The sequence below is a fragment of the Lynx rufus genome, unplaced genomic scaffold (genome assembly GCF_022079265.1).
Source record: "Lynx rufus isolate CCGP_SWC_20201006 ecotype Redwood Valley unplaced genomic scaffold, mLynRuf1.p SCAF_12, whole genome shotgun sequence".
Lineage (NCBI taxonomy): Eukaryota > Metazoa > Chordata > Mammalia > Carnivora > Felidae > Lynx > Lynx rufus.
Genome location: NW_025814826.1, coordinates 65,677,479 through 65,690,599, shown reverse-complemented (window position 1 = coordinate 65,690,599; position 13,121 = coordinate 65,677,479). Strand labels below are relative to the sequence as shown.

General features: G+C 59.1%; 1 protein-coding gene across 7 annotated transcripts in view; it reads left to right on the top strand.

Annotated features, from left to right (window-relative positions):
- Window positions 1-13,121, top strand: part of AGO2 (argonaute RISC catalytic component 2) — a 113,435-nt gene that overhangs the window by 88,136 nt on the left and 12,178 nt on the right. For all 7 annotated transcript variants that reach the window (XR_006961152.1, XM_047074231.1, XM_047074230.1 and 4 more), the window contains 6 exons: window positions 667-826; window positions 4,443-4,533; window positions 6,737-6,931; window positions 8,850-8,984; window positions 12,174-12,275; window positions 12,835-13,034. Coding sequence is in view for 6 of the 7 variants with exons in the window: in XM_047074231.1 (XP_046930187.1) it covers window positions 667-826; window positions 4,443-4,533; window positions 6,737-6,931; window positions 8,850-8,984; window positions 12,174-12,275; window positions 12,835-13,034 (883 nt within the window). In the remaining variant the exon portion in view is untranslated. The remainder of the gene's footprint in view (window positions 1-666; window positions 827-4,442; window positions 4,534-6,736; window positions 6,932-8,849; window positions 8,985-12,173; window positions 12,276-12,834; window positions 13,035-13,121) is intronic.

The window sequence follows — 13,121 nt, the reverse complement described above, 5'->3', positions numbered from 1 at the left end:
CATTCCCAGTTAGACAGTGACGGAATCCGATGCGTAAAAGCCACGTCTCTCCCTCCCCTCTGAGCTACGTACGCAAAGAGCAAAGAGAACGCTGTCAGTGTTTCCATCCAGAAGTCCCCTGTTTCCACAGGGCTGCCCAGGGAGTAGCTGACAGTTGCTTCATGAAGGAATCCAGAACCCAGGGCCGTGGGCCTAGATAGCTGTTTGACGTCAGGCTTGCATTTGCTGCGGATTTCAGGGATGCCTGTGTCTTTATTCGAACCACCCTGAGCACCATGACAGGGGTGGGCGTGCCGTGCCCTCCTCCCCTCCAGCCTGGCTGTGCCCAAAACGCCCCGCAGCCCTGGAAGCCGCTGAAATGGACTTCCTTCCTGCCGTGAGACTTGTCCTACTCCCCGGCCTCCCTGACCGAGGTGACCCTGGCCTGGGCCGTGCCGGAGCCAGAACTCCAGCCCCGGGGCCTGACTTCCCTGTGCCGGCGGCCAGTCACCCGCTTCCGTGGGCGCAGCCACAGCCACAGCCACAGATGGGGTTGGGCCACATAGCCGGACGTGGCTGCTGGGGCCGCGCATCTGGGCCCCTGTGGCGTTGGGGGGCGGGGGGGGGCACGCCAAGGAAGAGGTGCCGGCCACAGCTGCCAGTGAGCGTGTCCTTGGTGCTCCACAGCCGAGGTCAAGCGCGTGGGAGACACGGTGCTGGGGATGGCCACGCAGTGTGTGCAGATGAAGAACGTGCAGAGGACCACGCCCCAGACCCTGTCCAACCTCTGCTTGAAGATCAACGTCAAGCTGGGAGGCGTGAACAACATCCTGCTGCCCCAGGGGAGGTAGGGATGCCCCCGCCCCACCGTGCCCACCACATGTGGCCGAGTCGGCCTGGTTCCCGGCGGGGTGGGGAAGCGCACACAGGTCAGGCCACGTGTGAGCGCGCGTGCTGGCCGCCGTCCTGGACACGATGCGACACGCCAGGAAGCAAGGCGCAGTTTCGGCCGCCTCGGCCAGGTTCCCTGAGTGAGGGGAGGGCAGAGAAGGGCCCGGGGGTGCTCAAACGTGGGGTGCGGCGGCTGTGCCGTGAAGGGAGTTGGCAGGGCGGAGCCAGAGCTCAGCCTGAACGGCTGGGACGCCAGCCTCCCGAGCTGAAGCGCGCCTCTGGAGCAGGGAGCCGAAGCTGCCGTGTAGGCGGGAGCCGCCCTTGCGTCTCCCGAGCCAGGCAGGGGACAGAGGCCACCTGATGTGGTCAGTGCTGGCATCGCAGCCGTTGGGATGGAAAAGCTCCACAGAAGAGCACACTGGTGGCAGATCCCAGGCCGGGGTCGGGGTCGGGGTCGGGGCCTGGCAGGGGAGGGGTGGGGTGGGGTGGGGCTGCGGGGCCCCCCGGTACCCCCTGGCCTGGCACGGGGCCCTGGGCGCTCGAGGAGAGGGCCACGGTCAGCTTTTGTCCCTCCTGAGGGTTGGCCCACCTCTGCTGCGGCAGAGAGGGGTTTCCGTGATGACAGACGTTACCGAGGGGGTCTCGTCCCCGAAGAATCTTGGCAGTCGGGTTAGCATCTGAACGAGAAGCGTGGGTAAAAGCAGGTTACTGGACACACCCTCCAGGGAATCGCACTGCCCTCGGGTAGAAGTGCTCTCGTGAGGACAGCGGCGGCCATCGCCACTTCCATGTGTCTGGGGGAGAGACGCTAGGAGGCACCAGCTGTGTGCGGAGCCCCCCAGCCTGGCCTCGGCCTGCCCGTGACGGCCCACCTGGGCGAGTTTCTGAACTACCTTCGGGCCTTGTTAAACCGCGGAGGTTCTGACCAGCACCTCTGGATCGGGACCCAAGTGCTGACACTCCTAGCAAGCCCACAAGTGATGCTCTGTGGTCCGGGGACCACACCCCAAGAAGACTGAGCTACGTTGTTAAGCGGCTTTTTAGTAGGTTGCCTTGCCGCCGTGTGGGAAAGCGGAAAGAACCTGAAGTTAGAGCCTCCCAGACTTGAACTCGGGAGACTGGCTCAGCGAGGTGAGGTCGATCCACTCAGGTTGTGGGAAGGAGTGAGGGCCTCTCAAGAGCAGGTGGTGAGCCCAGCGCCCCGTTCGCTCAGTGAACAGGTTCTGTCGATTGAGCTCCGGCCACAGCAGTGAGTACAGGAGGGAGAGTCCCAGCCTTCTCGTGGGAGGACCCAGCACGAGAGACTTGACGGGAGCACCAGTGACATCATGGGAGGGACGGGGCCAGGAGGACGAGGAGCTGGGTTTCTGTGGCCAGTCTGCTGGAGAAGGCGGCACTGAGCCGATGGTAGCAAAGGACCAGGGGGCCCAAGGCGCCCCTCCCCCCGCCCCGGGCAAGACGCAGCCCCTGGAGGGTCCCGTTCTAGAAGGCTGCTCCAGCTCTGGGCGGAATGGGACCAGGTGGCACCTGCACCGTCTCGGGAGGGGTGCTGGCAGTGTGGGGGAGGGGGGTGCCCAGAGACCGTGTGTTTGGAAGATGGCGCTGCTGTGAGCGAGACAGGAAAGGTGTGCTGGAGCGGGGCTCAGGGTGGTGGGGGTGGGGGGGCGGAAACAGGGATCTGAACTCGGGGATGTGTGTTTAGGGGAACCCAGCAGAGAGGCGGTGTTAAAGCCACAAGGCTGGTGAGATCCCAGATCCCCCAGGGCAGGGTGTAGACAGGATGGATGCCAAGCCTACTACCCTGGAGAGTTGAGGGTTAAAAGGTTGTGGAGACAGGGAGCCAGCAGTAGAACCCACCCACCCCCCGCCCCCACCACCACCACCACCACCACCAAAAGGAGAGCCAGGCGGGTCCCGGAAAGCTAGGGCAACGCTTCCTGTGTCATCTGTCACGCGGTGCCACCCAGGAGCCTCCTGTGATGAGGTCTCAGGCTCTGCCGTGTGGGGGCGGGGACCTGAGGAAGACTGTCTTGTTGCCAAGGCAGCAGGAAGCCTGGTGGGCGGGGCCTGCAGCTGGTTGGGAGGTGGCGAATGGGTCCGTCTAATTAGGAGCTTGGCCACGCAGCAAGCTGGCAGGCTAGGGAGCGGAGGGAGCCTGGGAGTGGAGTTCGTGGGCAGGTGTGGTCTTCCTGGTTGAAGGTGAGTCCGAACAGCTGTGGAGCTGGGAGGAGGGCTGCAGCGCCTCGTCTGTGCCTGGTGTCTTTGTGCTGCGGAGAGCGAGGCGGGGGCCGGGCCCCAGAGGCTCACGGAGAGGGGTTGGGGGGCCGCCGTCCAGGTCAGGGCCCGGAGGCGGGCCGGTCAGCCAGGCCACGGGCAGTATCTTCCCCGAGCCCGGCCCCTCCATGTGACGTCACAGTGCCTGCCTGTGCCCTGCTTCGATGTCCCGGGGACCCCAGGGGGAAGAACCCCCTTGGTGTGCTTGCAGGCACTGAAGGGGGAAACCTTGTCCACGTTGTGTGGAAACTCACATGGCATACACACCCGAAGCCCTTTCCCCCACCTCTCGGCTCTGGGCGGCAGAGCTCTGTCCCACGGGAGCCCCGCAGGGGTCATCTCCCCATGACACGGTGCTTCTGGTCACTGGGCGGGAAGGACACTAATGTCAGCAGCTCCTAGTGAGCGTGGCGGGCCAGGCCCGGCCCGCTGAAAACACTGACATCAACAACCATGGGAGGGAAGTATTCATGTTGTGTCCATTTTCCAGAAGAGAAAAGTAAGCCCTAGAGAGAGTGAACTTCAGAACGCAAAGCTAGCGAGTGACCCCACGCTCCCAGGTGCCGTGCACACGGCCTTTTCAGGAAGGTGCTAGAACACAGCGTTGGAAAGAGGCGGGGAAGCTGTTGGTGTGCTACTCACCTGGGGCGGTTTTGACCCCCAGGAAACACGTGATGTCTGGAGACATTTCTGGGCATTGGGACCGGGGGAGTGCTCCTGGCCTCTCGTGGGCAGGGGACAGGGAAGCTGGTGAACACCCAGCAGAGGGTGACCCGGCCCCGTGCTGCGGCTGGGCCTGGGGAGACCCGGGAAGAGCGGGGCTGGGGTCCAGGCTGTAGCAAAGCGTGGGACCCTTATACACGCGCAGTCTGGCATGTGGCATTACTGTCTTCTAGACGTGATTTTAGTATCATTTCAGTACGTTCGATCACTGTGGAGACGGTCAGGTGTTTACAGATGCAGACCACACCCCCCCCCCCCCCCCGACCCCGGCCTCACTAGCTGTCCGCCCGAGAGTGTCGTTGGTCTCCGCTCCCCTCCCCTCCCCCACCCTGGCCCCGGACCAGCGTTGTTAGTCCACACTCTCCCACACCCCCTCCCATCCCCCCGGGTCCCACCCTGGGTTATTCGGAAACAGCTCTCAGACCCCGTGTCACTTTATGAGTGAGGTCTTTGGTATGGACCGTTAAAAGATAAGACCTTTTTTAAAAACAGCTGCGGTGCCTGTGCCCACGAGTGACGCTGGCACCAGTGTCCTCAGCGGTCCAAGCCTCAGATGCTCCCGCTTCCCTCCGCAGGCCACCCGTGTTCCAGCAGCCCGTCATCTTTCTGGGGGCCGATGTCACCCACCCACCCGCTGGGGACGGGAAGAAGCCTTCCATTGCCGCCGTGAGTATCCGCGCGTCCCGCCGGACCCTCTGTTGGTGGCGTCCTGCCCCCTGTGGGACCCACGCCTTGGCCGAGCTGCCTGAGGGGGGAACGTGGTCCCCTTGCGGGGTGTGGCCAGAGCATCTTCCTGAACACCACTGTGCTTTCCTGGGCAGTTGCAGACAGAGTGTCCTGGGAAACAGGCATTTGGAGGGCACGTGGCACGTGGCTACCCACGTGTGACAGCAGTGAGTCCGCCTGCCCGGGCCCGGGCCAGACGGCACGGATCTGGCAGCAGAAAGGCCAAGGGCACGGTGGCTCCCGTCCTGCCGGGTCCCGCCCGCGGCTCAGGCCCGCGGTGGCTCTCTGCCCACTGGGCCAGATGCTGCAACGAGGGTTTTTTTTAACGTTGTGCCTCTTTGTGAACATTTTCTGTTTTTATTACGAAACACCAAGTGTGAAGTAATTACACCGCCCGGACTTCAACGTAGCCCTTCCCTCGTTCCGCCGTGAGTTCCATCGGGGCGTCGGGGGAGCTTCGCTCCACAGGCCCTGAGCCCCCGAGCTTCCCACGCGCTAGCTGGCCGTGTCCAGCCCCCAGGGGCCGCGCGAGGCGCCCGCTCTGTGCCCACAGCTGACTGATCTCGGGAGGGTCAGCACAATGGCTTTGGTTCAAGAGGACCAGACAAGCACACGCTCAGGGTAGCGTGGACTTGGCCTGTGGAGCACAGAGCCCAGGGCGGTACCTCCGAGTTGTCTGGCGGGACCTCCCGGCGGCCTGCAGCCAGGGCAGCCAAGCGGAGGGAAGGAAGCCTGGGGCTCAAGGCTTGTGTCCCCAGCACGTCCAGCGGGGACCGCTGCAGCGACTTCTGGGCCGGGTGCATACTTACACTGAGTCCTAATCTTGTGCGTCAGTATTAGTTTTCTCGTTTTACACACGCAGTCCGGAAAAGCCAAACTCAGTTGCTCGAGAGAAGCTGCAGAAAACCCAGCTCAAGACCCCCTGAGGCTCAGGTTGAGGTCTGAGCAGTGCCCTCAGGTGCCTCGTGGAGGGGCTTGGAGTCACCCGTCCTAGCTTTCGCAGCAGCAGCCGCAGATGCGGGTCTCTAACGTGTGGCACACGTGTGGACGGGGCCTGCCTCCCGCAGCCCAGTGCTTCTCTCCGAGGCGCGTCTGACCCCGAGGGGTGGCTGATCCCCAGTCGGGAGGAAGGCCAGGACCCCCGGGAGGTGCAGGCTTCCCCGGGGACTGTTGTGGGCCCCCAGCAGGTGTGTCTGAAGTTACTCAGGGGCCCTGTTCCTTTATCAGGTTAGCATCAGCTCACCTGATTCCTCCTGCAGATATCTCCTCTTCCTACCTGGACTGCAGCTCTGACCTTGTTAGACAATTTTCAGCCCGCCCTTGTTTGATTAGCAAAGGGCACAGCAGACCCCAGGGTGGAGGTGTGCCTTGTTCTCCGGGCTCCTCCTGGTCGGCACCTTCAGGCAACTGCTTATGTGCCAGTGTGCCTTGGGGATGGCCTGCCGTTTCTGGGGTTCAGAGTCTTGGGATGTGCACTGATACACAGATGGCTTCCCCTGGTGAGCAGTGTGCTTTGAAAAAACTAGGGAACCTGATACAAGTTGCTTTCTTGGGGCTGATGTAATTCAGCCCCATGTGATCACAAGCGGAGTAAAGGTTCAGAATAATTGCCTATTTTTTATCAGATATTTTCAGCAAACTTTTTTTTCTTTAAATTTTAATGTTTATTTTTGAGAGAGAGACTGCGTGAGCAGGGGAGGGGCAGAGAGAGAAGGAGAGAGAGAGAGAGAGAGAGAGAGACAGAGTACAAGCAGGGGAGAGGCAGAGAGAGGGAGACACAGAATCCGAAGAAGGCTCCAGGCTCCGAGCTGTCAGCACAGAGCCCAACGTGGGGCTCGAACCCACAAACCATGAGATCACGACCTGAGCTGAAGTCGGACCCTTAACCGACTGAGCCACCCAGACACCCCCACTTTAAGCAAGTTTTTATTCTTTGCAGTCTATTTACGAACACTGTTGCCCACATACTAAAAAGAAACATAAAGGCAGCAGGTTCACAACTGACCAGCCACTGTCCCTTCACCGTGATGTCAAGTTGAGGGCATAGGCAAGTCTGTCCATCCCCAGTCCCTCCTCCAGCGCACACCGAGAGTGGGGGGCTTCCGGGAAGTCCCCCCAACGCTCCCTGCACCCGTCCCGACAGGTCGTGGGCAGCATGGACGCCCACCCCAACCGCTACTGTGCCACCGTGCGGGTTCAGCAGCACCGGCAGGAGATCATCCAGGACCTGGCCACCATGGTCCGCGAGCTCCTCATCCAGTTCTACAAGTCCACGCGCTTCAAGCCGACCCGCATCATCTTCTACCGCGACGGCGTCTCGGAGGGGCAGTTTCAGCAGGTAGGCCGCCTCGTGATTTCCCTCTCTGTGGTCTCAGGACGCCTTAGGGTCACCCGTTTGTCCCATACGATAGCTTGTCCGGTTCTCTGGTGAAAACAGTGACGTGGTTTCTATCCGGCCAGAGCGTGGAAGGCGGGCCAGGGAAGCGGATGCCCGGCCAGCGGTGCTGAGCCGGGACGGGAGGGACGAGGGGCTCGGCTTGGGCTCGAGGCCTCAAGGGCTGTGCGGGGAGCTTGGGTCTAGGTCAGCACGCTGCCCTTCCAGAGGCTCGGCCAGGGAGAGTCTGTGAGCTGGAGACAACAGTTTTGTCTGGGGGTCACCGTGTGCAGTGTGAAAGGCAGACTGCAGGGGGCCCTGGAGCGGGGCTGGGCGGGGGCCCCTTTGGAAGGAGGGTTAAACACAGGGTTCACAGCCACCATCTGGACGTGGAGGGAACGGCGGGGTCTAGGGGTGACCTGTGGATCCCGGGCCCGGCTGGCTGCCATCAGACACGGGGAGTAGTGGAGGAGAGGCGAGGGAGTGGGTACGGGGAGACTGTGCTCTGCTTCCGGGCATCTGCCTTACCTCCCTGTGAAGGTGACCAGTGGTTGGCCTTGAACCCAGAGCTCGGGCGCTTGGTGCCCGGATGTGTCTCCACATCCGTCCAAGCTAATTCCAGCTCAGCACCCACCCCATCCCAACACGTGCCTCCAGGGAGATGTTGGCAGGGAAGGCAGAAGATACAGGGCTCATGTCCGGTCCTGTGGGAGAAGGGACCCCAGAGGGGAGGGGATTCCGGGAGCTGCACCGGAGTGTTCCAGAGGCCCCCAGGCTGCCTTGACAAACAGGCTGGATAGCACCTGACTAGGCGTGAGCAGGACGGCCTGGACCTTCCTGGTCCAGAGTAGAAGCAGATGACCCTGAGGCCCACGGTTGGCGGGAAGAACAGAATCGACACTTGAGGCCAGGGCCCCTCGGAGCGTGTGCAGGGGGGTGGGGGGGCCGCTCCTGTGCCGTCCCCGCCAGCGTGTGCCAGCCGACCTTGAAGGCACCTCCTGTGCAGAACCTCTTGGGTTCCCTGGGTTGGAGATGTTCACCGCCCTCCCGCGCCCCCAGCCCCCTCACCCTCTGCCGCAGCCGGCCCTGCCGGGGAGGGGTCCGCGCCTTCTGTTCTCATCGCTGTGAACTTGCTCGGGGTCTTACGGAATGACCACAGCTGGCGTTTGTGAAACATCATCGTGACCTGTAACTAGGACAGGGGTTAGAAACGTAAGGTGTGTGGTGCCTAGAACGGCCTTCGCCACCGTGAGAGGACTTCTGCCCGCTTACCTCTGAGACGGGCGGCGGGAACAGCGTCTTCCTCTTCGTGGCCTGGTTCCCAGGCGCCTCGTGCGCCACTTTAGTCTTCGCAGCAAGCCTGCGGGACGTAGGCTGTTCCCGTCTTAAAAGTGAAAACAAACGGGCATCAGAGAGGGTACGTGGCTTTCCCCGAGCCACACAGCTGCCTGGTGGTAGGGCTCGGGTTTGACCTCGGGCCCGGCTCCCAGGTCCTTGTGTTCTGCGAGGTTCTCTCCCTCCTCTCCAGCACAGAAAACAAGTTGTTTGGACGGATTCGTTCACGCGTGTGTCTCCCACGGTGCCTCGTTACTCCCGTGTACGGTGGGTGCTAGTCACTGAGAACATTCCAGAAAACAGTGTGAGCAACGTAATGCATCCTCTCATTTAAACCACCGAACCACGAGACCTGGGTCTCGTCTGCTCAGTTACGTAAACGAAACAGCACCTGCGGGGAGGCAGAGGCTCGCGGCTGCTAACAGGCCACTGGAGTATCGTTTCTGAGCTGCAGCGCTCGTCGGCCAGCACGTGTTCCGAACGGCGTAGTTTGAGGTAGAAAGAGGCGGTGAAAGCAGAGTAAGGCGTGCGTTGTCTTCCCCCCCAGGTTCTCCACCACGAGCTACTGGCCATTCGCGAGGCGTGTATTAAGCTGGAAAAGGACTACCAGCCAGGGATCACGTTCATAGTGGTGCAGAAAAGGCACCACACGCGGCTCTTCTGCACCGACAAGAACGAGAGGGTGAGGCTCTGGCCACAGGGAGGGCCTGGGATGCGGGGCCGCGAGGGACGCGGGTCTGTGCTCAGCCCTCGGCCTGAGCCGCACTGCAGGGTGCTGGTGCCGCCCCCACTGTTCCAGGTGTCTCGGGACACCCCGTCCTGGGCGAGTTCCTTGGGGACCTAGCCTCAGGCGCCAGCGAAGGGCTCTCCTCAGTCTGGTGGGACGTTTGGACCTGCAAACCCCACAGGCCTGGGACAGGTCCGGGCAGGAGACGGCATTTTTCCAGTAGAGAAATTAGCAGGGATCTGGCTCTGAAAAAGGTCCGGTTAGTAACCACGGCGGTGGACAGAGTAGCTGGAACACGGCAAACTGGGGACCCTCACGGGAGGTTGGAGGTGGCTCTGGGGACCCGGTCCAGGGGTATGTCTCCGGGCGTCCCGGAGCAAGGGGTGTCAGCGAGAAGCAAGATCCGTAGATGTAACTGCTCAGAATTCTCCACAGTTGAGGAAAGGCGGGAATCCTGAGGTTGAAAGTATTTTCCGTGTTTCCAACAGGATAAATAAAAATAAATCTACACGTAGACGTACTGTCCTCAACTTCACATTATCAGGTACCTGCCTGAGAAAAGGGACCCCCCCCAGAAGGGAGAGACTCTACTCTGAGGGCCTGTAGCCGTCCACTTGGTCGGTACCCACAGCACCAAGCCAGCACAGCAGCCGAGAGACGCTGACTGTCTGCAAGACAGAGGACAAATCGTTAGTGACAGAAAGGGACACTTTGTCACAGTCACAGGGATGAACTACCCAGAAGAGAGAACAACTGAGTTTGGACGTAACGCTGTGACCTAAAAAATATGGAAAGGGGGGTAAAAACCAGTGTAGCAAAAAAGCGACAGAATTCCAAGGAGGAACGGACAGATCCACCAGCAAAGAGGTACATTTTAACGCCCTGCTATCAGAAACTGAAACAGGCAAAATGAGTCAAAGCTAGAAATGGGAAGTATGAAGAGACCACGCCAGATCTTACGGTTAGTTAGAACCCAGCCATTGACAGTTGAGTTCACGTGGAAGGCTCGTGAAAGTTGCCTTGTACCGGGTCACAGAGGCAATCTCGGGACATTTCCAAACCTCAGTATTGGGCAAACCACAATTTTTTTTTTTTTTTTTTATCAGACATTAAATTTTAAAGGAAGAGTAGAACTAAAAAGACATTTTAACAAGGCCTGAAATTTTAACTTCTCTTCTAAGTAGTACATGCATTAAACACATAAAGAGAATAAAAATACAAAGTAATCAGAACTGAATAAAAACGAGCGTTTCACATCAGACTTCATGCAGTGCTTGGATAGAAGTGTACAGACTTAGATGCATTTGTTGGAAAATAAGAACCATCAAAGAAGCCCGAAGGTACAGGAAGGACAGAAGTGAGATGTCTGTCTGGGCGTGGAAGGAAAAGCTGAGGAGCCGGTGTGCTTGGGTCCCCTCATTCCTTGGCCTGCAAACTTGACTCCTGCGAGGAGTCAAGGGGGCTCAAAGTCTGCTTGTTGCTATACCACCCCCTCCAAATGGAAGATAATGAAGGAGAAAGTGAGGACAGAGCAGATTAACACAAACAAAACCTTCTTTGAAGATAGGTAAACCTAGCAAGACTCAATGAGGCAAAGAGAGGAAACTCTAACAATCTTAAGTAGCAAATAGAGAACTATGTATGATCTCAGGAAGGGGCGTGTGTTACCTTAAATCATCATGGGATAGTAATAGCGTTATGCTGGTAGATACCTTAGAAAACTTAGAAATAGATACAAACAGTTGTTTGTGCAATTACGTAAATCACTGAAATCAGCTCAGGGGGATAATCCACTCATCATTTCCAAAAGGCATCAGGCCCAGAGAGTTTTACAGGCAAGCTTTACCAAACCTTCAAGATTGGATGATTTTAAAGTGTGGCAGAGAATAGGAAAAAAGCGGAAACTATTTAGTTTCTTTTATGAAGTTTATCCAGATTTTTTATAGGCAAATTTTACCAAACCTTCAAAGAATAATCTTACACAAAATATTTTAGAGAATGGGAAAAGTCGGGGGGACTCATAAAGTTACCCTGATGATACCAAGTGTTGGCGACGGTATGAGCGCTGTGCCGGGGTCAGGAGCACGGGGTCTGGAGCCAGGCAGCCTGGCTCTAGTCTGCCCCTCAGCATCTGGACTGCCCACAGGCGTCAGCCTCCCTGTACCACCTTCCTCAGGATGTCGGGAGGGTTAGCGGAGCTCACACACTAAGCACTTAGCATAGTCCTTGATACAAGTAAACGCATCATTAGACCCCCACGCTTCTGTTGGGAGTGCAGACTGATAGCCAACTTGGGTGCAGTCGGGTAATTCTAAAGGTCTGCCCTGGAGAAACCCACCTGCCTGTGTATAAGGAGACACGTGTAAGAGTGTTTATCGCAGTACTGTCTCTGGTGTTCATATACTGTCATACTGTGCAGTAACGAATATGAATAAACTCTGCGTATCACATGAATACGTCTCAAAATGGTAAAAATTGGGCAGAAACAGTAAGTTGCAGAATATGTATGACGTAGGTAGGCAATTTAAAAACCTGTGAAGTAACACGGTGTGGTGCTGATGGAGACTTAAATATGTAGCAAAAAAGTGATAAAGTCTAAATCCGAGTGAGACTGCAACATAGAAGGGAAGCTGAGGGGGGGCGCCATAGAGAGAGCGCGTGCACAAGGGGGGGCGGGGTTCACAGAGAGGGGGAGAGAGAGAGAGAATCCCAAGCAGGGCTCGAACTCAGGAGCCACAAGATCCTAACCTGACCCTGACCTGAGTCACCCAGTCGCCCCCTGCCTTGAATATCACGTGTGCGTGGACGAGGACCTGTCCAGTGTCCATCGTGCACAGGTTTAGATTCAACAATAACGAAGAGCCTTCGAGCATTACACGCAGATTTTTCAGCAAAGGGAAGACACTGCCTCTCCCACCCGGGCCTCCTAAAGGCCCCAGCCTGCCTAGAACAGGAGCTTCCTTACTTCTGGTGGCTAGGATTTATTAAATTTTACTTTAATACCGTAGCCAATTTAAAGACTTCAAAATGGGGCAGCCCGTGGTCGGGAAGGCCCAGCACCAGACGGCAGCGTGGGCGAGGCTGGCTGGCTTGCTTTGCTCTGTTGCCTCTGGACGTGTCTGACGGGTTCCTGTGTTGCCAAAGGTTGGGAAAAGTGGAAACATTCCGGCAGGCACGACTGTGGACACGAAAATCACCCACCCGACCGAGTTTGACTTCTACCTGTGTAGTCACGCCGGCATCCAGGTGAGGACACAGTCTCTGTGACACGGTCTGCGTGTTCAGCAAACACCGGAGGATCACAGACCTCACGCCGAGCGCTCCCGTGGGCTCTGGGGACGTGGTGTGGAAGGCGGGGCTGGGGCCCGAGCCCGTCCCCGGGGAGGTGGGGCAGTTAGCCGGCGAACAGGTGAGTCGGGACCACGGGGTGCTGGGGAGGAAGGACCCACTGGCGTGCTGCGGCCAGGGTCCCCGTTTTAGATGAGGTGAGGTCAGGCAGGCGGAGAGGTGGGTGTGAGGCCAGGGGCGCTGGCGAGGCCCGAGGGCCGTCCTGTGTGCCTGGGGCCGACTCCGGGCCAACTCATTCCCACGTGGTGGGCTTCACCCTTGTCCCCCGCCACGCGTGTTTGCAGGCCGCACAGGGACGCTCTGTCAGTGCAGGGACCCGCGGTTTTTGTCATCAGACGTTCGGCGCCGCGTCCTCGGTGAGGCGTCGCGTGGACGGGTCTCGGCAGCACCCCGGTGTGGGTGAGTTCTGGATGCCTCGCTCGCGTGCTCACGCCCTGACCCTCTGGTCCGCTTTTAGGGAACAAGCAGGCCTTCCCACTACCACGTGCTTTGGGACGACAATCGTTTCTCTTCCGACGAGCTGCAGATCCTCACCTACCAGCTGTGTCACACCTACGTGCGCTGCACGCGCTCCGTGTCCATCCCGGCGCCGGCGTACTACGCTCACCTGGTGGCCTTCCGCGCCAGGTACCACCTGGTGGACAAAGAACATGACAGGTAAGCGGCGTGCCTCTGCCGGCCGGGGTCGCGTCGGCAGCTGCGTTTCCCGAACGGGGAAGCGGCCGGGCCCCGGCGGCCGGAGCC